Genomic DNA, 23,626 nt, shown 5'->3' with positions numbered 1-23,626 from the left:
CGGCCCCGCGCACAGAGACTTTTGTCCCTTAGGTGAGCGGCGTGGGGGGGCGGGGGGCAGGGTAGGCCCCGGCGCGAGCTCTGTTTGTGTGTGGGGCGGGGGGGCGGCGGTTCAACGGTCGCTGAGGGGAGCGGCGGGAGCAGCGCGCGCCGGGCTGAGGGCAGCGGCGGGAACGGCGCGCGCGGGGCTGAGGGCAGCGGCGGGAACGGCGCTGAGGCGCCGAGCTGGGCAGCGCCCCGCGTCCCGGCTTTGCCCTTCGCTGCCCGCCCCGGCCGCTGGCTCGGCTCGGAGCGGGGGGGGGGGGGCGGGGGGGGTGGCTTTTGTTCGCCGTCACCTTGGCGGATATTCCGCCTCGCCCGGGGAGGCCAGGGGAAAGCGCCCCCAAGCCCCGCGTTATTCTGTGCTGGCTGTGGTGTTGGGCCCTGCGGTCGCCGCTTCCCGTCTGACTTCATGGATCGATCCCGGTGCAGGGGCCTCCAGAGGTACGTAGGCTTCGGCATGGGCAGGGTGCTGCTGCGCCGGCCTCGGTCGTGCTGCTGGAGCTCCCTTAGGTCCCCATCCTCGGCTCAGCGGGCCCCTCGGCTCTCCTACAAGTTAGTACAGCCGTGGTAACCTGGGTGTAAGGGCTGCCCCAGCTCTGCAGACCTCACCTTTCTGTGCTTCCCGTTTTCCCAGTCGTAACCTGGGCTGCTCTGTTTGCACACAGAGTGATAGCGCAGTTGTTGTGAGCACCTTTTATTCTGCAGAGCTGGATGCCTTGAGTAGATATTTTCTGAGTTGCTTTCGTTTGTCACCTGAGTTGAGCTCATTGGATTCTCAGGCTTTTGCCTTCCTTCACCTCGGAGGTCAGTGCAGTTCCTGTGTGGATTCCCAGGAACATCTCCACAAAAAATCTTTTAATTCCCTTGGGTAGCTGGGTGAGCCTGGACCGTGAGCTTGGTGCCAGGTACCACTGCATAAAAGGACTAGCACAGGAGAGAATGAGATGATACTATGAGATTACTGTTTCATTTCAACCAGAAAGTCCTAGTCAATCGTACAGATACTGTTATTGTGGCCTTGTGTGCTGCTCTGGCAACTCCCAGGCCTTCTGTATGTCGTTCAGTTCAGTGTGCAAATGGTCTGCTTTCATGCAGAAAGAGGTATAAAGATGCCCAAGATACTTTTGGAGAGTTGAGAAACAGGGGAAGTTATATCAATCCATACCCAAGTTTCTGAATGTAATGTGGCTCTGTAACTGTAGCACAAGTCGTATAGGATTTGTCAGCTTGGAGTCTGAGCTGAGAAGTGGTTGCTGACAAACTGGTGTTGCTTTACTTCTGGCATTGATTTAACTATCGTTCAAGAGGCATTCTGTGTCCATTTTAATTGTGGGTACAGGGCCATACCTTCCCTAGGAAAGCTTTTAGTTCTTAAGGATCTCTTCTTCTTGTGAACCCCAGTTGCTTGGATGTCAGAAACATTGTCTTGGTTTGCTGCTGGAAGTGTTCTTGGAATAGTATGCTTGGCAGATGTGAGCTGTGCTCTTTGAAATTATGATCTGTATCAGATGATTTTTTCATTATGATTGTAAAATCTTTTCTGTGAAAACTAGCTTAAACTGAAGAGAAAACCAAAAGTCCATCATCCACATAGCTGGTGATGTCCATGTGAATGTTTTCCTTTATGGAACCGAGGACTCAAATTGAGCATCTATTCTCAGATTTAAGATAATTTCACAGCACTGAAAATACACTGAGGAACCACAGTACCTCAAGGCAGTGTTGGATTTGAGTCTTCTGCTGTAGTATTTAAGGTGCTGGGTGTCACTGCTTTTGAAAGCATTTAACAAATGAAGGGCTGTGCTGCAACTCAAATATCATGGCAAGGTGAATATGTCAGACTAATAGATGTATCTGCTGAGACACTAGGAGAAAGGCACCGAACCTGGCCTCAGATGATGACGCTGAGGTGGAATGGCTCCCCCAGAGCAGATCACTGCTGTTACTGCTCTTTGGGTGAGTGTTGACCCTTTTGGACTGCAGAGTTCGATTGCCCAGAGGATGGTCCCCATGGCAGCGATGTGCTGGTAAACTCCTCCCAAAAAACCCCAGCCACAAACCAAAACTAAAGCAGCCTCTCAGGAGAGCTTGATTTGAAGGAACTGCGTGCTGTGCCTTTGAGCTCAGCCAGTTCAGAATGTGGCATATAGGTAAAGGAGATCAAAGGGATTCTGGTAGATGACACATGGTTGCTGGTCCTTGCTGCAGATGGAGGATGCTCTGAGTGCTGACCTTGCAGAGCATGACAGAGAGATGGTACTGGCAGAACTGGAGTGTTGTCTGGGACTTGTGATTGCCCTTTTAGGGCTGTGTGTTGGATCCCCTGCCTTGGGCCTGCTGGGCCCTCAGTTTGGATTTTTAGCTTTATTTGAGGCGTGGCAGTGATGGCATCTCAGAGTCGCGCTTACAGATTGCAGGAGCAAGCACGCCCTGAAAGGCATTATGTTTTGCTCGTCTACGGTAAGAAACACGGTTTGAAAGTGATAATCTGGGTTCAGGAGAAACATGTCCAAGATTGTGAAAGCTGCTCTCCCCTTCCCTTCTGTTTTCCTTCAGCTCCAGCGGTGTGCAAAGCGGTACAGTGCCCCTTGTGGCTCTGCTTGGTGTGCCTGCTTTGTGAAGAACATCTTTCTGATTTGCAAGAACATTTTTCTGAAATTTATTCTCATTTTAAGTGGTGTATTCAAATTTGATTAGCGACTTGGACAAGAGTTGCAAACTTGTGGATGTACAAACGAGCCATCCTGTTGCAGATTTATATAAAATGACAGTTTGATGCCTGTGTGCCTATAGTTATGGACAAACTGTTCTATGGATGACTTGTTCAGAGGATGAGATTTGCTTGCCATTAAAACAAAATTTTATTTCCTTATGGTTTTTATTAAAACAACTGGTGAGGTCCAGAGCTCCCATGCAAAGCTTGAAAGTTTCTCTTGATGGAGGTTATGTTCAAGTTCAGGTCATGCTTTTTTCAGCTACTGCCAGAATTCAGTTCATCTTTTTTCTGATTTGTTTGTTTTCTGTTGTTTTTTCCCCAGGTAGTATTGATGAAAGGTCCAGGCAACTTCACTATTGTTGGTATGTCTGGAAATAGGATAAAAGTGGCTTTGGAATACCTCTTTGGGCACAAGCAAGGGCTTTGTACCAAAGTTTGTTCTCTGGATACCTGATTTTGAGGCTGCAGGCCACCGTTGTGTAGCTCAGTCATGGCCTCGGGTAACTGTAGTGCTTTGCCACAGATGACAAGTCATATTTCTGCTTTCTGCAGCACAAGGGAAGTAATAATAACAATATTAATAATAATTGTAGTAATAGTAATGAGAATGCTTACATAAATTATAGGGGAAAAAAGCTTTGCTAATGTCAGAGCTGTTTATTGAGCAAAATGCATGCCAGGGAACGTTACTCTACACGTAGCAGTCTTCACTTTTTGTTCAGAAACAAATTGTTGCTGCCCTCTGGTGCAGACTGATGGATGATGATTTGGGGTTTGGTTTCTCCTTGGTTTGTTTTTTTTCATTCAGTTAAAGAAGGGACAAACACAGTTTAATAAAGTTTTGTGTAAAAGATGATTAGAGGCTGAATGATTTTGCATGCTCTTACCTGAGTGTGGACATGAGAAATTATTGTAGTTGATTCTCACGTACTTCAGCACAATTTTCTCTATGTGGGCTGTACCTCCTGCCATTAGCCCTCAGCAGTTTCACCTTGTTGCAAAGGCTGATTCCTTGCTTTACTTGTCATGGCCATCAGAAGGTGTTACTGAGAATTTCAGTACCCTGCAGTTCCTCTCTGGAGGAAGTCATCTTTTCTGCTTTTCTTTGTTTGCTTATTTTTGCCTGCAAATAACAAATAATTTCTTTCTGTGCCAGTTCTCTCATTTTCTTTGTTCTCTAGAAAGAAATCCTGCCTGTAGGCTGAAGTTATTGTTATAAACTTGAGTTGCACCAGTTGAAGTTGCTAGGCATATTTCACTGGCACATGTGTGTGTGTATTCTTTAGTTTTGGAGTAGGGTTCCTCCCCTCTGAGTCTTGTCTTGAGAAGAAAGAGATACCATGTTGCATTGAGGCTGATCCAAGACTGTGGCTCACTACATTTAGCTGGGAAGAGCACTCAGAGTCTTCTTTCTTAGTTTGTTATTCACCAACACTTGAGTGTGTGCTGATGGAAACTGGAAATAGAGCTTTTATAGAATATTGGTACTGCTGGAGCTTCTCTTCGTGCCTGGGAGCTGTGGAGATACCGCTCTTTGTAAATTTGGCCTGTTTAAACTGTTGGTGCTCATGCCCTGACTTTGGGCTTAAATTCCACTGGTGTCTTTACCTCCAAACCCCTTTACTGGGCCTGCTAAAGCTCAGGTCCTTGACTTTAGCAAGGTGCTGCTCTAATTGGGACACTTGGAGATTTTAATCTGTTGAAAACCTTTTTTCATGGCACCCATGTTGCTAGCAAGGAGTAGCTCTGATTTTATTTCACTGCCTTTTAATGACCTGGGAGACCTGAACAGTTCATTAAGGCTCTGCTATCCCTATTGAGATCTTTGAAGAAATAATGAAAGGAAATAATACTGAGACAGGTGAAGAATTGTATTGAGACATCCTCCAGAATTATGTGATAGTGTCATGTAAATCAGTGGTGCTGTCACTTGAAGTGTGGAAGAGTGCGTGGTGAGGAAATAGGACGGCTTCCAATGAAGAAAAAATGTGTGGTACAGATCTCCTGTAGTGTAGTGACTTGTGAGATTATTGGGTTTTGTACCCAGGGACATTTTCAGTGTTGATTGAGGAATGCCAGCAATTTGTTAACAAGGATATTTTGCTTATTGCTAAATTCATAAGAACATGTGCTGCCTATCACCTGCTTTTTAACAGGTTCTTTAAAACAATCCTGGTGAGGCTCCATCTTTGTGCGTTCTGCCACGTGCTCACAGTGAAGATGATGTCACCAATTTTGTGTTCATCTGCTTGTGAGGCAGGGGAACAGAAAAAAAGCATAGTCTCACCTGTAGAAACAGAGATGTCCTTTTAAGGCTGGTTTCTAAGCAGAATTTCCTATTTCATACCATTGCTGGAGCATGAGTTGTGTTGGGAAGATCGTCAAATTGCTCATATTTTGGGTTTTTTCCTTTCCTCCTGCTCAAATCTTTGATGTCCCTTAGTATTTTGACGTTTGGTTTTGTGTCTCATTCACATAATTACTTCCTCTGGGGCTTCCTGTGAGGCAAAACTAATACTGTGTTCCAGAGTCTTGTTGAGTTATATCAAGGGGTTTATTTAAAAACCCCTATATTACTATAAGGTTTTGGATAACCCTGTCGTAAGTTTGCTGATTTCTTATCTCCAGGTTCAAGACTTGTGTTTCAGGCTTTGCCTTCTGCCTTAGCTGCACGTTTTTGAGACTGTTGTTTCAGGTGTGATTCCTGATTAATGCATTTGGGAGCATTTCTGGGTATTGTCTTGTGCCTTGGATTGCTGGCTTGAGATAATTTGGGTTGTCCGTGAAGTGTAAACTATTTGAGCCTAGTATGTGGGCTTTTTTCTTTGGAGTTCCGCTATGATGCAGGATCTGACACGTTTGTGGTGTTGTTCCTGTGTGTGTTTTACCTTTATCAGAGGCCCTTCTTAAGCTGAGGTTAGTCTCCCAGTTTCACCTCATATGCTTTATGTGCTGTCTGGCTGTAATTGCAAACAGCCTTTTGTTTGGCCCTTGGTTTGGATTGACTGGTCAAGGTTATTTTGGTAAAAAGCAAAAAAATTTTACTCTAGGATTATCTCCCAAGTTGGAAACATGGATTTTTGACTTGGTCTTCTTTGCCTGTTGCCTTGCATGCACATTAATTTTTTGAGAGAAAAAGTGGATGAAGCATCTGTGTGAGAACTGGGGGGGAATTTCATGATTGCAGACAGTGGTAGTCTTAAGTGAGCTGGCAAAAGCAACATGTTGGGTACTGGCAAGCCATCAAAAAGAGTTTTAGAGTACTGAGGAATATTTTATGATATAGACGATCTGCAGAGCAGCATGGATAGGTAGGAGCATAGCAGGTTGAGGCAGGTGACCCTCTGAAAGTCCTTTCCAACTTAGATGATTCTATGACAAAAGAGAAATGCAGTTGGGATGGACAGCTAGTACCTAAGACTTTGGTCATCCCTGGGGCACTGAGGTTTCCCTTCCCTGTCTCCATGGAATGTGAATCCAGCCAGTGGTTACTTCATATTGATGTTCCCATCTTCATCCTACAGACGTGACAGTAACCTTTTGAAGCAGAGATACCAGCTGCCTTAATGTATGTATTCCTGTCTGCTTTGCAGGGCCAGGTTTTTAAAATACTCATCAGCCAAAGGCTGAGATATTTTACATGGTTTTTGTTTGTTCATTTCAGGGTGGTTTTTTATGTTTTTCAAAGCACCTGTTCTGTAAGGGACTTTGTACCCACTGTTCCCTTTTCATCAAAGTAATGCATGAATCGACTGAAATTTTATTATTCAAAAGAGGTGGGAGAGGGTGTCCTGAATTGGTTGAGTATTTTCTAGCGATGGAAGGCCCTTTATGCATAATTGTTTCAATTCCAATATCACAGTGTTTTTCCTTTTTTGAGGAAGTTGTGATACTTAGGGGTGCCTTCAAACTAACGTGAATATTTTCCATTGCAGCGTTTGACACTGAGTACCAAAGAAATGGTGATGGAGAAGCCAAGTCCCCTGCTCGTAGGGCGGGAGTTCGTGAGACAGTACTACACTCTGCTAAACAAAGCTCCTGACTTCTTGCACAGGTAACATTTGCACTCACCAAGTGAGAAAGTTTTTGAACCAAAGTGTGTCCTGTTTGTTGTAAATCAGACATTAGTTTCTGAGCATGGGAGAAAATGAACCTGGCTAAGTTCTGGGCTGTCGGAAAAACTGTTTTATCTTACTGCAAACCAAGTCAGATCATGTGGATGTATGGCATGTCATCAAGGTATTTCTTCTGTGGAAAAGTGTGTTCCTTCCAAGGTGATAAAATGGTGATGTGGACAGATTCCAGAAATACCTGCTGTGGCTGGGGACACTGGATAGATACTCGTGAGCAAGCTCCCCTGTGCTTAGGAACATTCTCTGTCCACTTGAAAGTGTCACTAACAACAGCATCTGTGCAATTTCCCTTAACTACGTCTGCAGAGAGGAGTCTGAGGGGTTTTGATCTGGTTTGGGTTAATCTTACCCAGCTCTGGAGCTGCTTGTATGAAATGTTTTCTGGCCATTTGCAGTCTCTGCCGCTGCTGCCCCTTTCTTCTGGTTAGGCTCAGATATGGAGGACATTTGCCTTTCTTGTGAGTGATGTTCTCCAGGGAGGGTGTCTTGCCCCCTCTCTCTATCTTGCTATTAGTCTGAACAGCAGCTTGCTCTCTGCTGCAGGAAGGTTCAGGTTTCCCTGGTTTCCTGGTGCTTGATGTGCTCTTTGCGGCGCTGAGGGAGTTAGGACAGCAAGTGTTATCGTTTCATCCTACTAAAAGCATGAGAAGAGCCACGGGATCCTGTTGCTGGTCATTATCTAAAGCTTGCCCAGGCCTTAGGAGCAGCAGAGAGCAGTTTGCCCTCTAAATGGGTGTTACTTGGTCTGGTTGAATGCCTGTTGCATTTCAGTTGAATTTGTAAGGCTTTTTTGGCCCCTTAACCAAAAGTCTTTAATTCCATTTAACTGGGGACTCTACCACCCAGAGGCTTTGAGCAGTTCCTTAAGAGCAAGTTAAACCTCTGTGAAGACCCTTAGTAAGAACTGCTGGCTTTCAGAGAGATTGCTTTGGAATATAGAGAGAAATGTTTTAGAGAAGAGATGTTTTCCTATCTGCTTGTGCACTGCTTCAGCTAAGTTATTGTATTTCCTTGCTGTTAGGAAGTGCTGGACCATGCTCAAAATCATGATTGGTCGGTACCAAAGAAAACAATCTGATATGTCCCAGACTTTTTTCTGGACATAGTCAAGGGAGTAAAGGTCTTGGGCTTGTATTTTCACAGAAGTAGAACTAAAAAGATTTTCTAAGTCCAGTAGAATAAAGCAAGAAATGGGAAATGTGGAAGTTCTAGGGTTTAATTCTGTACGCTGACCCTCTGCACTGGCTCCTTCAAGTAGAGAGAAATATTCAGTATTCTTGTCCGCTCTGTGTGACACTGAGTTCATAGAAGTACTTCATGACAATTTTATTTCATGTGTACCGTACAAGGGTGGATAACAAAGGTACGGATTAGCATCTGCACCTCACGGCAATCACCCTCAAGGCAAAGCATGCTCCTAAATAAGAACACAGGGTGATACAATGTGGTTTTCTATTAATATAAATGTACTGAAAATACAAAGCATTTGTCACATGCTTTGTAAGCTGACAGTAACAATCCAAACTGAATCAGACTATTCTAGGCTCAAAATGTGGAAATGGAATGCAAGTGCCAAAGGATCTCTGAAATATAAGAAGAATATTGGAAGCGAGTGTACGTATTTAAATATCAAAACCACGAGCTCGGTGCTGGCCAAGGCTGTGAAGAGAAGAGAGTTCAGAGGAGTGGCAGGAGGGCTGGGATGATGCCTCTGTCAGAGGCAGGAGATTCTGAGGGTAAAGAACCTCCCAGCCAAAATGGCCACCTTCCTTAAAGGAAGCAAGCAAAAGGTTGAGGTTGATTTGGGAGTCTGCTACGCCACCTCGGGCAAACTGCACTGCTGAATATTAAGTTTGTTTGTTCCTGTATTCTTGGAGGCTCTTGAATCTAGTGACATTTGTGAAGCATTGAGCTCTACAACTTTTGGATAAAATACTTTTTGGATTTGGTTCTATTTTTTCACTTCTGTGACTTTCACATCTCTTTGCTTGCAGGTTTTATGGCAGGAATTCTTCCTATGTTCATGGAGGACTGGATGCCAGTGGGAAACCGCAAGAAGCGGTATATGGTCAAGCTGTGAGTATTAAAATTAAAATTAAAAAGTATTAAAATCCTGCAATCCTCGTTAATGTTCAGAATAAATCAAGGTTTTTGCTTTACCAATGAGTTTGACTTTCTTACCTGGTGATTGTGATACTGCTTCCTGTTCAGAGAGAAATAGGAATTTGTTAGCTTGAGGGTTTTTGTTTGCTTATTTCTGCTTTCATTGTCAGTTGTGTTTGATTCTTCAGCTTGCATCTGGGCTGCAGAAACCACCTTTAGGATGGGAAGCAAAGTCGAGAGGACCTGATAGATTTGGGATATAAATGTATCTTGTTTCAGTTAGAAGTAATTCCTCAGGAAAGGACTGATCTTTTGAGTTCCATAAAATTCTTGTGTGAGTGGAGTTTTGTTCAAGTGGAACATAACTATCTGAAGAAATGAATGAAGTGAATTGAGGGTTGCTTTGGTTGTACCGCATAATCAGAATTGTCTGTCGCCTGGGACATCTCTTCATGTGGCAGCCACATCTTTGAGCAGTGTAGCTTTTTGTTTAGGGCAGGTGTGGTTTCTTCTCCCTTCACCAACACAATTTCATTTGCAGCACAAAATCTTGGCAGTGCAGGTGTTCCCCCGCTCCTGTGATATTTGGTACTTTGATGATGAGTAAAGGGTTGGTTTGGGTTCTTGGTTTTTGTTTTGGGGCTGGTGTTTTTTGTTGTTGGGTATTTTAGGAGGTTTTCTTTATAACACAAGCAAAATCCTGTCCCTTTCACGGGCCCTTAAAAAAATTAAAGCCTTAAATAGGTCCTAGATTTTAAAATGGCTGGAAAACTTGTATAGCAAGTTGTATGCTGTTTAACTATTCTGAGGAACACTTGAATCCTCGTGAAACTCTTCTGATTAACAATTAAGTGAGCTCAGGAAGACTGTTGTGAGTGAAAGACTTTTGAATACAGTTGGTTCCTGTATTTCTCTCCTGAGCCTCAGGAGAGTGCTCTTTTGGGGTTAGTTGAGACTCAGGTAGGTGAAAGGTGTAAAGCTCCGTACAGAGGTCACTGCAGCTGAAACGTATCTGTCTCTTTCTAGGAGATACACAAGAAGGTGATGTCGCTGCAGTTCAGTGAGTGCCACACCAAGATCCGGCACGTGGACGCTCATGCCACTCTGAGCGACGGCGTGGTCGTGCAGGTCATGGGAGAGCTGTCAAACAATGGGCAGCCGATGAGGAAGTTCATGCAGACTTTTGTGCTTGCTCCAGAAGTAAGTGTATGTTAGACTGTGTCAAACTTCAAATCATGATGGGAAAAAACTGACCTCACCTGGAGCTACAGTTGGTCATATTGGGACAAAAAATAGGACTTGGCTTTAAAACTCGGTCTTGAGAGTATCATTAAATGTGTCCCAGTGTGTGAATGTAGAGAAGTGAGTGTGTTGGATCCCTCCTGAGCTGTTCTGTTTCCTCAGACTTGAAGTGTTGGAGCAGTACTACAAAGAGCACTGAAGCTTGTGTTTGGGAGCTGACAGTGGCACAAATAATATTTTTTTAAAAATAAGGTTCAGCTCTGTAGACCAAATCTCTGCTGTAGCTGTGTAGTTTCAAGTCTAACGGCAAATGTGAGTGTGGGTTGCACAAGTTACTGCTCACATTTAGCTCTTGGTGAGAGCAAAGCTGGGTACAGGTAAAAGGTGTCTTGTGTTCTTTCTACTTCTTTCCCCCCGCTGCATCACAAACTATTGTGTGGTTTGAGATGAATGTTTCAGGTTCATGTTGAATTTCTTCACTGTTCCCCTGCACAGCGCTGTAAGTGTAAGGGCCACCCCGTGAAACTTCAGAGTTTTTATTGTAAAGTTTTTGTAATGGGGAAAATGGAAATTCCTCAGTGAAACTGAGGGGCTATACACTTAGTTAAAACCCAGGATTGCCATGACTTAGCAAAATTAGCAGATTTTATTCTGCTCAAAACTTCCCTTTTCAGTTGGGCAGAAGCTACTGTTCAATTGTTTGCTTAGAGAAGAAAAAAATAACTTGGAAAGTAACTTTTGCCTCATAGTCCTATTGCAACATGTCCGTGTGTACCCTGAAACTTAGGTCTGTAGTCCATCCTTTTGTTACCTGCTGATACTCTGTATTTGCTAAACGCTGCATGTTCCTCTTTGACAGGGATCTGTTCCAAACAAGTTCTATGTCCATAACGATATCTTCAGGTACGAAGATGAAGTATTTGGGGATTCAGAAGGAGAGCTTGATGAAGGTGAGGACTGCGTGCGTAGGGTTTGTGTCATTTTTGTTCCTCTCTCCTGTGTGCAGAGCTGCCAGAAGTGTCTCATGGAGGTGTTGGGATGCAAACTGTGTTGCCTTCTCGTGGGGCATGGAGCTGTTGTTAGTGAAGCTCTGCTGGTCCAAAACATTCTGGCAAATGAAGGTCCTGAAGTAGTGCCGTGTTCCCCAAGGGCTGAACTGGCTCACAGATGTTGAGGCTTGACAGAGAAGCAGTGAGCAGCAGGGCTTCTGCTGCCGTAGCTGCAGCAGGCACACTTGTGTCCTATGATCAGTCAGTTCAGTACGTGATTTGAAGAGAAAGTCCTAACTGGTTTTCAGATATGACACAGTTCACCTTTCCATCATCATCACACGCGGTAATTCATTGCTACTCGGGGCTGAATTGGACCTGAGTTGGGATTTTTCCTCTCTGTTCAATGGGGCAGAGCCAATCAGAGTGTAGCCAGAACATTTGTACATGCGTTCACTGGGTGGTTTCTGGAATTTGTTCATCTCAATTCTGTGGAACTGAGCAGTTTAGGCAATCATCCTTGTAGTTGATGTTCATCGTCTTAGTCTGAGGCACTGAGATTTATGAGGTAATAGTGCAATCTTTCTCTTTCACTGCCACCATATGAAAACCACCCGCTGCTTTAAAAGATCCTCAAAACCTCCTCCCAGAACTTCCTAGCAGTAATATGTCTCTGGCTTCCTCTTCTTGTGAAAATCGTAAACAGCCAAGCCTCTTCACTGAGAGGCAGGCTCTTCTATCTTTTTTTTGCAGCTGATTTTGCAATGTTTTCTTGGTGAAGCTTTATTTTGATTACTGCTTTCACATGCTTCTATTTTAACTGTGGCTCGTGTACACTTGTGGAGATCAGTAAGAGATGACAGGGTTTTTTTTTTGTGTCAGAGTCTGAAGAAGAGGTGGAAGAGGAACAGGAGGAAAGACAACCATCACCTGAACCTGTGCAAGAGAATGCAAGCAGTACTTATTATGAAAACCATCCTGTAACGTAAGAAGTCCTTTTTATTATATGAAGTTGCTTTTTTTTAATAAAAATGACGGACAGAATTGCTTTGGCTTTAGGTTCTGGATGTGATTTAACAGGTAATTTAGGAAAATCTGCTTAGCTTGATAGAGATCTGTGTTAACATTATTTTGAGACATTGCTTCTTTATGGAAGAGAGGAAACGGGGTGGTTTTCTGTGTTAGTTATTTTCACTTGTGGTCTCAAGAGTGAGATGAAAAGGGAGCGACCCACATGTGTGAACACACTTAATGGGATCCTTGTAATTCAGACTTGGAACAGTACGTTTGATAGGACAGGACTTACGTCACAGGTGCATTCAGAAAAGCGTGGTTGATCACAGAGTAGTTTGAGTTGAAAGGGACCTTTTAAAGGTCGTCTAGTCCAACCCCCTGCACTGAGCAGAGACATCTTGATATGTTACTCAAATTTGGGTATCACTTGGAACTGAAAGATGTACTTTTTGAGAGGCTGCTGTACTGGAAGAATAGCTCTCTGTCCTGAGTGTCTGCAAATCTAAGCAAGATTAAAGAACAAAAGTATTTATGATTTTGTAAGAAAAACACAAAGAAACAAACAGCACCAAACCCTGCGCTTTTTTTTAAACATATGAGTGGTGTAATAAAGGCCAGAACCAACTTTCTGGTTCCCCTGTTAAAAAAAATGTGCATGACATCACTAGACAATACCTGCTGAATGCATCAGTGGTAATGCTAAACACAAGTCACTTAATGCTCCTAATGAGAAATCTGATGGAAAAGTGGAATCTGCAGGAATTCTGGCAGCGGTTTGCTCCAGATAATGCAGAAAGTTTTGGATGCCTGAAAGCGTGAAGTCAGGTCTTATTTTGGGGTTACTGTGTCATTTGGAAAGAGGCTGTAAAGGCATCGTTCATCATAGAGTCACTTGGGCATGTGGCCACCTGTGGCAGGAGCTGTAGAGACAGAGGTGACTGGAGGTAAAGTAGGATTTTGGGGTGCCTGAAGAGAGAACATATTCAGACCTCCCACATTTCAGCCACACAGACCAGAGAACAAGTTGCGTGTGATTTTCTGTAAATGGGACTCACAGCTGCTTTGATAAGGAAGCTGTGTAGCATTTTGGTAAAGAAACAGTAGGTTTCATTCCAGAACTGCCTTTGTTTATGTGTGTAGCTTAATAGTCCATTGGTCCTCACTGTACTTGTATTCTTTTAGAAGCAGCAGTTCTTGGGTTGAGCACCTCTCCTCCAGGGTTGAAAGGCTGTGTGATTCTCTGCAGAGAACTATAGAACATGTCTTTGCTTCATCAGAAGTAAAATCTGGTTTTGTACCCAGTAGGGGAGTACAGCTTCACTTCTCACTGTATTGTATAGGTACAAACCACGTTGTAGCAAATGGAGACACAAGGATCTTTTTCATAGCAGAGCTGTTGTCATAGCCCAGCCTACAAAATGTGATAAAATGCAAAGCAGTTGATAAACTCATAAAATGCATTTGACTATTGTAGCAATGGGATAGAGGAGGCGCTGGAAGAATCTTCTCATGAGCCTGAGCCAGAGTTGGAATCTGAACCAAAAGCTGAGGAGCTGAAAGCTGAAGTAGAAGAAAAGACCCTTGAGGAGCTAGAAGAGAAATCTCCATCTCCACCTCCTGTAGAACCTGTTTCGCTACCACAAGAACCACCAAAGGTTAGTTACAAGTCATATCTGTGCTACTAAGTGCAGGTGGAAACCAGATTGGCCTTTAAACTTCTCCTATTTGGGTGGCTAAACCGGTACCTCTCTTTAGTGTCATGCTGTATGAACAACTAGGATTGATCTTGGAGCTTGCAAAAATGCGAAGGTTCACTAAAAAGGGAAAAAAATGTTATTTTTGAGTGCTGCTCATCACCTATTGTGGATTGTAAGCTCTTGTAAAGTGTGTGTGTGGATATATGCACGTGTAGGCGTTTTTAAATGTGTAGTTAACATGTTAAGAAAACACCTGTAGCTACCACTACCAAAAATCTCATACAATGGGGACCGCTGCTCTTTCCTTGAAAAGAAACGGAACGCACTGACGGTCGCAAAATTGTTGCAGCATCGGTTCAAAATCAGTCTGGGGGCATTGACTGTCTCCTTACAGTCATGATGCCTAATCTTAAAGACCAGAGTGCACACTGTGTGTCCTCTGGTGTGGTTACACCTGCGGGCTTGCAGAGTGCTGGGAGCAGCCAGGGAGAGCTGGAGCGAGGTCATTTTCTAGCTCCAGTGTGTCTCCTGTATTTTTTTTTTTTCAATGCTTTTTCTCTTCTCCATTTTTGATTGTAACTTCAGGCATCCGCTTCCTTTCTTCGTGCAAAAGACACTTCACACTCCAGGGTTTTCAGTCCTAGGTTTGGCTGCATCACGGACAGCAGTGATCTGGGAATGCTGAGGGCACTGGGCTCACTCGAGCAGCGGTAGTGGGCACGGCACGCGCTTGTTCCGTGCCCTTGGGATCCACAGACAGCCGGAACTGCAAACCCTTCTGTACCTCCATTGTAATGCTTGCACAACCATTATTTAATAGTCAGATATGAACCAAAAGTGTGTTTTTAGCGGACGAGTTTCCCTGTAGGAATGTCAGTGGTTTGCCATGATTAGTAGCCTAGGTTTGTTGCATTTCCTGCAGGCTTTCTCTTGGGCTTCAGTGACCAGTAAAAACCTGCCTCCTAGTGGTACTGTTTCTTCCTCTGGAATTCCACCCCATGTTAAAGCACCAGTCTCACAGGTAACCCATCTGTGAACACCTTGGATTGTCTCATTACTTCTGCAAACTGCTTCAGTTTTTTAAATTAACAGATCAACTTGTTTGACTTAAATTGCACAAATTAATTGTGTGTTAAATGTTAATGCACTCACCTCCTTGTCGCAAGTAAGGGCACGACCACGTAACAGGTGTAACTTTGGGTGATGGTTATGTTAAAATCTGTTCTTGTGGAAACAGGAAATCGCTCTCGGGTATTTTTACCTAACTTAATGGCATATGCTTTGGTTTAAAGGGGAAACACCAATTCCCCACAAAATGCTTCTTTTCTGAAGTGTGTTTGAAAAGGGCATTGGTGGAAGTGCCCAAAAGCAGCAAAAAGAGAGTGCACCATTTCTGAGGTGCAGGATTGCCTTGTAAGGCTAACATCCACAGGACTATGCTGGGTTTCATTATCCATGGGTAATTAGCTTGTCACAGAACCCTGTACCAACTTATGACTGTGTGAGGAATGGAAGGATTCACATTTCCTTGCTGGGACAATGCTATCTTCCCATTCCTAGGTTGACTGGGTGATGAGGGAAAGGAGGAGAGCAAGTTTGACCTGGTGACAGCTCACGTGCTGTTCATGCCAAGGTGTTGTGAGACATTCTAAATTCTGAATTCAGCTTCCTCCATCTGTATAAAAATGTACTAAGAGAAAATGTGTCCTTTTCCCCCGTGCATTGATAGGGTGTACCAGAATGCTGTAGCTTGAGTTGCTCCTGTCCAACCTTTCTGCAAGGCTGCAGTTCTCAGTAGGATAGCTGGGTTACTGCAGCTGCTGTTCTTGCACTGGTTTCTTCTCAATTCTGTGGTAACAGAGATCCCTCTCTAGGACTAGCCTTCAGCCAAATGCATGTTAAAAAAGAAACAGGGAAGAAAAAGAGAAAAATGGAAGAAAACTAACCAAACAATCCCCAGTACCTTACGTGGTGTTGCTTCTGGTCTGCTGGGACTATCATGGACATCAAATAAAGGCTGTGTAATGAGTTGGGAAGTCTGTTTGTCTTCATCAGCTTAAACAGGGCTTTGAACACTTAGGTGGTGTTTAACCTGTAAAAACACGGTTTTATAATGCAGGATAGATTTTCCTTATGCAAAACCAAAACTGGTTTTAATTTATTTGGCACTGAGAGGGTGGATGGTTATAATGTGGCTGCAAAAACCATTTCAAATCATTTGCCCAAGAGAGCAGGAGACAGCTCATAGATGTCCCCTTAAACTCTTCCGTGTTGCCTCTGTTGCTTGTCGTGCTTTATGCCTTTTGATTTCTTTTGCTTTGACTTCATATTTTAAGTAATGGTGTGTGGAAGTTTCTGAGCAATACTGATATGGCAGGAGTTTCAACTCTCAGCTCTTCTGCAGCCAGAATTAGTCAGTTCTGAGCTCCTTTTCTTGAAAATATTTTAGACACGGTGTGTAGAAATCTGGTAGAAAAGGCACCTGAACAAGAAACTGCAAAGCAGTACCAGCTTTTTCCTGTTCTCATGGATCCATTTATGCCAGACACTGTGCATGTAAAGGAGGACAGGAGATGCCCTGGTGGGTGGGTGGGTGGCTCCTTTGAGATGCTGTTCTAGCTGCTGTCAGTGATGTTAAAAAGAAGTAACTGCTCTGCTCATTCATTTCTCTGCATCACTCCAGTTCCCCCCCCTCCCCACTTCTGTCAGGCTAAAAATACAGTTCCTGTAGTGTTAACTCCTCAAAGGACTGCACACGGACTGGTCTGGATATAAAGCAGTTCAGGGCCGTTTCCTTACAGCTGTGGAGTGAAACAGGTCAGCATTTCTTGCTCTTTTTCTAATTGGAGATGATTAGAAATCCACCTGCCTACATTGATAAACTGGGACTTTCCCTTATAACATTTTCAGTTATTTTTACCTCTGACTTTTATTACTGCATTGTTTGTCATAGGGCTGCTGAGGAGCAGGGGTAGGCAGGGCCTGATTCTTGTCTTTTGGGGAGAGTTCCTTTCCCTCCCCAAAATGAGCTCCTGAAGAGAAGAGACAATGCCACCTTTTCCTTAATGGTTGTCAAAGCTCCACCAGGCCGAGGTTTGCGGCATACTTGGCTCCTGTGGTAATTTGGGTCTCTTGAACTTCTTACTCAGTGTGCTTCCATCCACTCTGTGCTTGCTGGGACGTGCTGGAAGATGAGCTGCAGTGAGCTGCTGCTTGGGCTGTAAATGGCAGCCCTGATCTGGAGTCTTGTGGTGCTGCCAGTCATGGCAGTGTTTTGGGGAGCACAGTTCTGTGTGAGGGCTTTCCTCCTGAGGCACTGAGGCAGCCTTTTTCTATATAAAAAAAGGATGGTACTCCTTAGAAAACAAGCAGGGAGATCAGCTGTTTGTGTGCGGGGTAAGAAGTTCAGCCGAACACAAAGCCAGCAGCTACAAGGTCACTGTTAGTGGGAATTTAACAGCAGGACATCAGGGGCTTGGCAGGTCTTGGCTGGGGCTGACAGAAGGAGGGAGTCTGAGCCTGATAGCCATGCTTATCTGAGAAATGGGGGTCTGAAGGTATCAAGTTTGCTTTTGAGGTGTAATTTCTGATGCGCTCACGACGTGTGAATGAAAGATAGCAGAGGCACTCCAGTGACTCAGGAAATACGATGGAACAAGATTTAACAGGAAGGCTGATTTTCTGAGCTTGTTCCTGGAACGGAGAAAGTGATCCTACAAGTGCTGTAGGGACAGATGCCTAGCTGTGTGGAGCACAAGTGGTAGGAGGGCCGAGACATTGGTTTGGTGTGTAACACTTGGTTGTTGCATGTAAAATCCAGTCTTTTTTACCTGGGGAGTACTCTGTCTGGAACCAACAGTTATCCTGAGTCCTTAAAGGAGAATAAGGGAGATGTTTAATAAAACTGCTTCTCCCCAGCAGGCTGGGCCTATAGCTGTTCACCTTGTGTTTAATCCTACTTGCAGGCTGCTTGTGGTTTTTTGTGCTCCTGAGGATAATGTTGTTACTCTAAGATAGGAACCCAGCATACCATCAGCTGCTTAACTATTGTACAGAAATTGGAATTTGAGAAATACTGGAAATTTCTTCAGTGACCAGCAGCCTGCATAGAAACATTCTTATTGTTCTGTCTGTTTCTGATAAAGCAAATTTTTTGCTTGCAAAAAATTGGAATGGGTGTTCCAGTACCTGAATACAAAGGGTGTACTTGACACGAGGAAAGTTGAAGCCTATCCAAAGAGGTAGTCTGTAGAAACTCATTCCAGGAAATACTTAACTTCGCCTCCAAGGGCTTTTGTCCTCCTCTTTGTTTTTGTTAGTTTTTGTATAGTTGTTCTGCACTGCAGGAAAATAGTTCCTCGGGGACTTGGACAGAACATGGGATTTGCCCATCTCTTTGTGTTCATCTTGGACTGCCTCCTAATCTATGAAGTTTGAGCTTGGCTTGAGGAAGCTTTATGCCCTCTACGATGTCAGTCAGGCTGAGGGATTTGTGAATAACGAACATTGGGGTCTCAATGCCTGGTCAAACATGGGAAGTTCACCTTAGGCGTGTTCTGGGGAGATGCTCTGATTGAGAGATTGCTTTGCACCTCTTAACAATGATAAATGAACACTGCAGTCCTGGATTGGTACAGAGGAATTCAGACAGGTGAAAAAACCACTCCCAGACACATTGACATCAGTATCTATCTTCCAGAGTTTGTTTTGTGCATGCCACTTACCCATGTCTTGTGTTGTGGGGGTTTTTGTTTTGGTTAGTTGGGGGTTTGGGGTTTTTTTACGGGCCAGTGTTAAATAATGCACGTTCTCCTCTTTTAGCCAAGAGTGGAAACGAAACCTGAAGCTCAGTCTCAACCTCCTCGCGTTCGTGAGCAGCGTCCCAGGGAAAGACCGGGTTTTCCACCACGAGGACCTCGGCCAGGTAACGCGGATGAGCTTGTGTGTCTGCTTGGGTTAGGGAGAGGTGTCTGCTGAGGCCTTGGCTGTACCTGTGTCGTGTTTGCCTGATCATGAACTGCCTGTGCCTGCTGCCTTCAACTAGAAATGAGGGAAGATGATTTGGAGTCCAAGGTGGCTGGAGTGTGAATATGCTTGTTGCTGCCCTCAGATGTGTTTGTCCAGATTTACACTCATCTTTTGACCTCTGGTTCTACCTTCCTCTTTGTGCTGTCTGTAGGAAGGGGAGACATGGAGCAGAACGAGTCGGATAATCGTCGGATAATTCGTTACCCAGACAGCCACCAGCTCTTTGTTGGGAACTTGCCACACGATATTGATGAGAGTGAACTGAAAGAGTTCTTCATGAGTAAGTAGTGGTTCCAGCTGCAGGGACTGAGATGGAAAACTGTGTTAAAAACTCCCCTAACACTGATTTGGACTACATGGAAAAGCTTTTACATAGTGCCACACTACAGATGTCTGGAACGAGCAGAGGGTGTAGAGCTGGCACTGTGGGTTTCGATAAAATGTCTGTTCCCTTGTGTTTCTGCAGGCTTTGGGAATGTGGTAGAACTTCGCATAAATACTAAGGGAGTGGGAGGAAAACTGCCTAATTTTGGATTCGTGGTATTTGACGATTCTGAGCCGGTCCAGCGAATTTTAGTTGCAAAAGTAAGTATTGGTGTTGGGTACTGAGTATCCCCTTCCAGGGGTGGACCAGAGGCCCTAAAGCACAAGTATTGTGGGCCCTTCTAGTTTGCGTTGCCATTGGCTCTGGCATTCAAAAAACAGCTGAAAGAAAACCACTTTTGGATACCCGTTGTGTCAGGAGTGCTGTGCAGCTTCAAAAGCTGTGCCAGCGTTCCTCAAAGTGCATCATGTGGAATTTGGGTTTTTTGCCTCTATACAAAATACTCCACACAGAGCTCAGAACTTACTTTTAGAGATCCTTTGGCTGAAAGTAGAACAGGTAACCTTTCAAAGGGCATCACACAAATCTCTGAATTCCATACCCAGGGGTCCAGAGGTGGGAGCAGGGTTATTTGCAGTTTTGCTTTGAGGAAGCAGGGGAGAGAAAGAAGCAGTTTTCCTTTCCGCAATGTGGGAGTGAGACCTAGTAGAGCAATTCGTCAGGAACTTCAACCCTGAAGGGCAAAGACTAAAGCTGGCAGTGAGGAGGCTAAAGACAGCACTGCTTTGGCTTGAGACAAGCCCTTCGATTCCTTGTGTGCCCGAGCGAATGTAGAAATGGAGTTCTCTAGGGCCGAGGTGGCGTGCTGCAGGGAACCCTTAACACAGGTCACGTTTGTCTCGGGTGTGTACGTGAAGGAAGGCCGGGACCCGCAGGCAGTGCAGAGTTTTGGTGTGCCTGCTGTGGCACGGGCTTTGCGCTGCGGTGACTAACGTGTGCCCTGACCGCTTCTCCCCATAAGCCCATAATGTTCCGCGGCGAGGTGCGCCTGAACGTGGAGGAGAAAAAAACCAGAGCCGCTCGTGAGCGAGAGACGCGCGGCGGTGACGAGCGCAGGGATATTCGCCGCAACGAGAGAGGCCCGGGGGGACCCCGTGGAATAGTGGGTGGCGGCATGATGCGGGACCGTGACGGAAGAGGACCTCCCCCGCGAGGTGGCATGGCACAAAAACTCGGCTCTGGACGAGGAACTGGGCAGATGGAAGGCCGTTTCACTGGACAGCGTCGCTGAAATCTCCACTGTGGGCAGACAGTCTTGGCAGTGGTACATTATCCATCGTGTTTGCATTCTTGTTAATTTTTTTTTTCAGCTTTGGAATGTGACACAGCCCTTCTGATCGTTTCTTTGATGTGAAAACATCCTTTGGTTTCCAGTTTAAATTGAGGTGGACATTTCTTCCCCAGTTTCACAACAGGAGTCACACTCTTAATTTATAAATGTGTACTTGGAGAATTGAGGACTAAAAATAAAGAGAAAAGGAAAAGAAACAAAACAAAAGACCAGTTAACAATCTACAACAGAAGTTGAACTAAAGGACCTGCCCGGTAGAATTCAGATCCTTTCAGTCAAAAACCCTCTGCTGCACATTTTGTGTAAGTGTTACCGTTTCTGCCTACTACTGTTGGAAACACAGATAGTGCAATTTGTGCAATTGGAGAAGCTTGCCTTTTTTTTTTTTATCCTTCTTAGAACACTCAGCTCCAAACAAACTCGTGTTTACGCACTCATCAAAATGCACTAATGGGTCCTCTGAACTCATTTGTACTGACAGCTGCAGGAGGCATCGGAGGGAAAACCTTCATCCTCTTACTCAGACAGAATAGCTTGGGGAACGATGTGGGCATCTGCTCTGCTTGCTGTGACCAACCTCTGTACACACACAAACCTTAATAAGACTACACCTTTGTTCCAGAAGGAATGCAGTTAGCTGTAACCAGAACCCAGAGTTTCCGAGTCGTAGCCCTGAGTACGCAACAAGTTTGATAGCTCACGTCAGTTTTTTCTATCTGCCCTTCTTCAGTGCAGGCATGGCTGCTCAACAGACTCCTCCTTCCCCTTCCCCCTTCGAGAAGCGTTGTACAGTGAAACTTGTCTTGACTGTATTTGAGTTCTCTGGTAATGTAATAAGCATGATGGTGCCTTCTATGAATACATCATTCCAGTCTTGCTGGTGATTTTGTACAGTATAGTGTATGAAGTACTGTGCTGCAAAGCCAAGCGGCTGCAAAGCATTTAAAGGAAATAATTGGAAAATTGTATTAAAAAATTGCAGTATCTTTCAATGAGTAAACGTTGCTAAAATGATCTTCCACCTTGCTCTTCAATTAACAAGTTCGCCTGGTTTTATTGCAGTGGGGGGGAAGGGAGGATGAAGGCATCCAAGTAGTCTCCAGGTTGTCTCTTTTCTTTAATCAGTGTCAGAGATAAAGAAAGTGGAGTTCTAATCTCTCTTGGACCCGAATTCCAGAAGTCAGTCCAGCACAGCGGACGCTTCTGGCCAGCTCGTAATGGGTAGAACTAAGCATCCTTTGTGAAGGTGAGCTTACCAAACGGGGATACTGCAATTTTCAGAGAACTAAACAGCGGCTCTTAAGTTCTTGCGTTTTCCGGTTGCACTTTTTTAAAAACTTGTACTCATTTTGCACATAACTCTGAGCTGAAGTTGGCACTGAGGTGGCTCTGGCCGGACGGATAGAAAGGAGGCATCCTCTTGTGCAGTGTGAGCGGTGTGTTCTGTGTGGAGAGCTGTTTCTGGACCGTGTCCCAGAGCACGTTCCCATGCACCGCCGCTGCAGTGCGGGCGCTGGCTCCGGGCTCGCGAGCAGAGGGGGTGTTTGTGCGTGCGTCCGTGCAAAGCGTGACCGCCCGCAGCTGCTCCTGAACACGGAAGACTTCAAATTAAAGAAGGGCAGTTTCAAGCAAAAGCAGGGAGGGCATCCTGGCAGTCTGTCTCTGGATTATGCAATCATTTGCTGGTTTCCAGTAACGTGGAAGATTTTGCACATCTTTTCTCATACGCTAGGCGAGGGGAAGTGGCATCTGTCTGTTCTCTCCCAGACTTGAGGTCTTCTGTGTTCCATGGTAAGTCTTGCACTGTTTTCATATGCTTTTTTTTCCTGGGACACGTTTCTACCAATTGGCATTTTCATATTTCAGGTTTTTTTGTTGAAGGTCTTGCAATTTCAGCTGTTACCTGGAAATCTGTAGTACTTGAAGTGCTCGCCACACAACTCCACTCGTTAGGTTTGAAGCCCTCGGACAAATTGCTTGTCATCGGTCAGCAGTTTGCCACCAGTGTGGTTTGTGTAGCCTGGAGGTTGTTTTTTTCCTTCTGTAGTGCTGTGGTGTTTTGCTGCCACCTAATTCGTTTGTATGGCAAATGGCACTGGAAATAATCGACAAGAACGGAGTAGTAAAAAGAGCTCCTGAGCCATTCTGCTTTTTGGATTGCTTCTTGTTTAAGTGACACGAACCCTTGGAACATCATCCAGAGAAGTTTACATGGTGATAGCTCACCTGCTGTACTGTGGACTCTTATGTGTTCTTGACCCTCTTAATAGTACATGTACCTCTTAGAGCAAAGGAAGGGATTCACTGACCATTACTGTTAGTCGCTGATTTGTGAATGGTGGGAGTATTTTGTCATTACAGTTCTACTTCAACAAACTTGGCTGACCATCTTGACTTTAGTAGGTATTCGAGACAGTGGATTACCATCTTTATTGCTGTAACTTGTCAAGCATTATATGCTAGTAGATTCTAGTTTAATTGTTGCAGGTGGAAAGTATTTTTACTTTTAAGTTTCCATTCTGAATGTGTTTTGACTAAACATACCAATAAACTACTGATGTCTGCAGCATTTATCCATGTCCCTAATTCTCTTGCATGCAGGTGGCTGTAGAGCCCTGGCAGCCCTCGCTCACAGAAAAGATTGTAAGAACATCGTTGCTGACCTGGCCGGTGACAGCGGCAAGCTGCGGCAGCACAGCATCGTGTGCTTTCAGGTGTTTGACTTTGGTGGCTTCTCTCACCTTGGGGTGTGTGTGGCCTGGGGAGGACCTGAGCTCCTCTCAGACGTGTCCAGCTGGGATTCCTCTGCAGCCTGCCAGGCTGCAGCATCCGGCTGTGGGATATGGCTTAAATGGTTATGGCAGTGGTGCTGGGAGGAGCGTCAGCTGAGCTGTCTGTAAAAAAAACAGACCAGAGTCGCTTGCTCTCCGCTTTACTGTCACTGAGTCTTGATGGTGCACAAGTGATTGCCCCCCAGTTCCCATATT

General features: G+C 44.8%; 1 protein-coding gene across 2 annotated transcripts; it reads left to right on the top strand.

The window, feature by feature from the left end:
• Nucleotides 1-6,692: 6,692 nt before the first annotated feature.
• On the top strand, nt 6,693-23,205 carry G3BP2 (G3BP stress granule assembly factor 2). 2 transcript variants are annotated; one of them, XM_014260375.2, is made up of 11 exons: nt 6,693-6,811; nt 8,885-8,966; nt 10,020-10,193; nt 11,095-11,185; nt 12,107-12,209; nt 13,713-13,893; nt 14,858-14,956; nt 18,757-18,859; nt 19,115-19,243; nt 19,430-19,548; nt 20,310-23,205. In XM_014260375.2, exons 1-11 carry the CDS (start codon nt 6,717-6,719, stop codon nt 20,577-20,579), a joined length of 1,446 nt encoding a protein of 481 aa, XP_014115850.1. In that variant the 5' UTR covers nt 6,693-6,716; the 3' UTR covers nt 20,580-23,205. The 2 variants fall into 2 exon arrangements, with proteins under 2 accessions (XP_014115850.1, XP_087913247.1); XM_088057121.1 differs by lacking the exon at nt 14,858-14,956.
• Nucleotides 23,206-23,626: the final 421 nt, after the last annotated feature.

Source organism: Pseudopodoces humilis, chromosome 6 (genome assembly GCF_049639895.1).
Source record: "Pseudopodoces humilis isolate 2021_Gansu_Grassland_sample_001 chromosome 6, ASM4963989v1, whole genome shotgun sequence".
Lineage (NCBI taxonomy): Eukaryota > Metazoa > Chordata > Aves > Passeriformes > Paridae > Pseudopodoces > Pseudopodoces humilis.
The sequence above is the reverse complement of the archived record's forward strand: the minus strand, read 5'-3'. Positions and strand labels throughout refer to the sequence as shown.

Bases quoted from the DNA above. Each gene is read 5' to 3' on its own strand.
- G3BP2 (XM_014260375.2), top strand. From the start codon at position 6,717: ATGGTGATGGAGAAGCCAAGTCCCCTGCTCGTAGGGCGGGAGTTCGTG. The intron at 8,967-10,019 runs GTGAGTATTAAA...GTCTCTTTCTAG, and splicing joins AAGCGGTATATGGTCAAGCT to GAGATACACAAGAAGGTGAT. The intron at 19,244-19,429 runs GTAAGTAGTGGT...GTGTTTCTGCAG, and splicing joins ACTGAAAGAGTTCTTCATGA to GCTTTGGGAATGTGGTAGAA.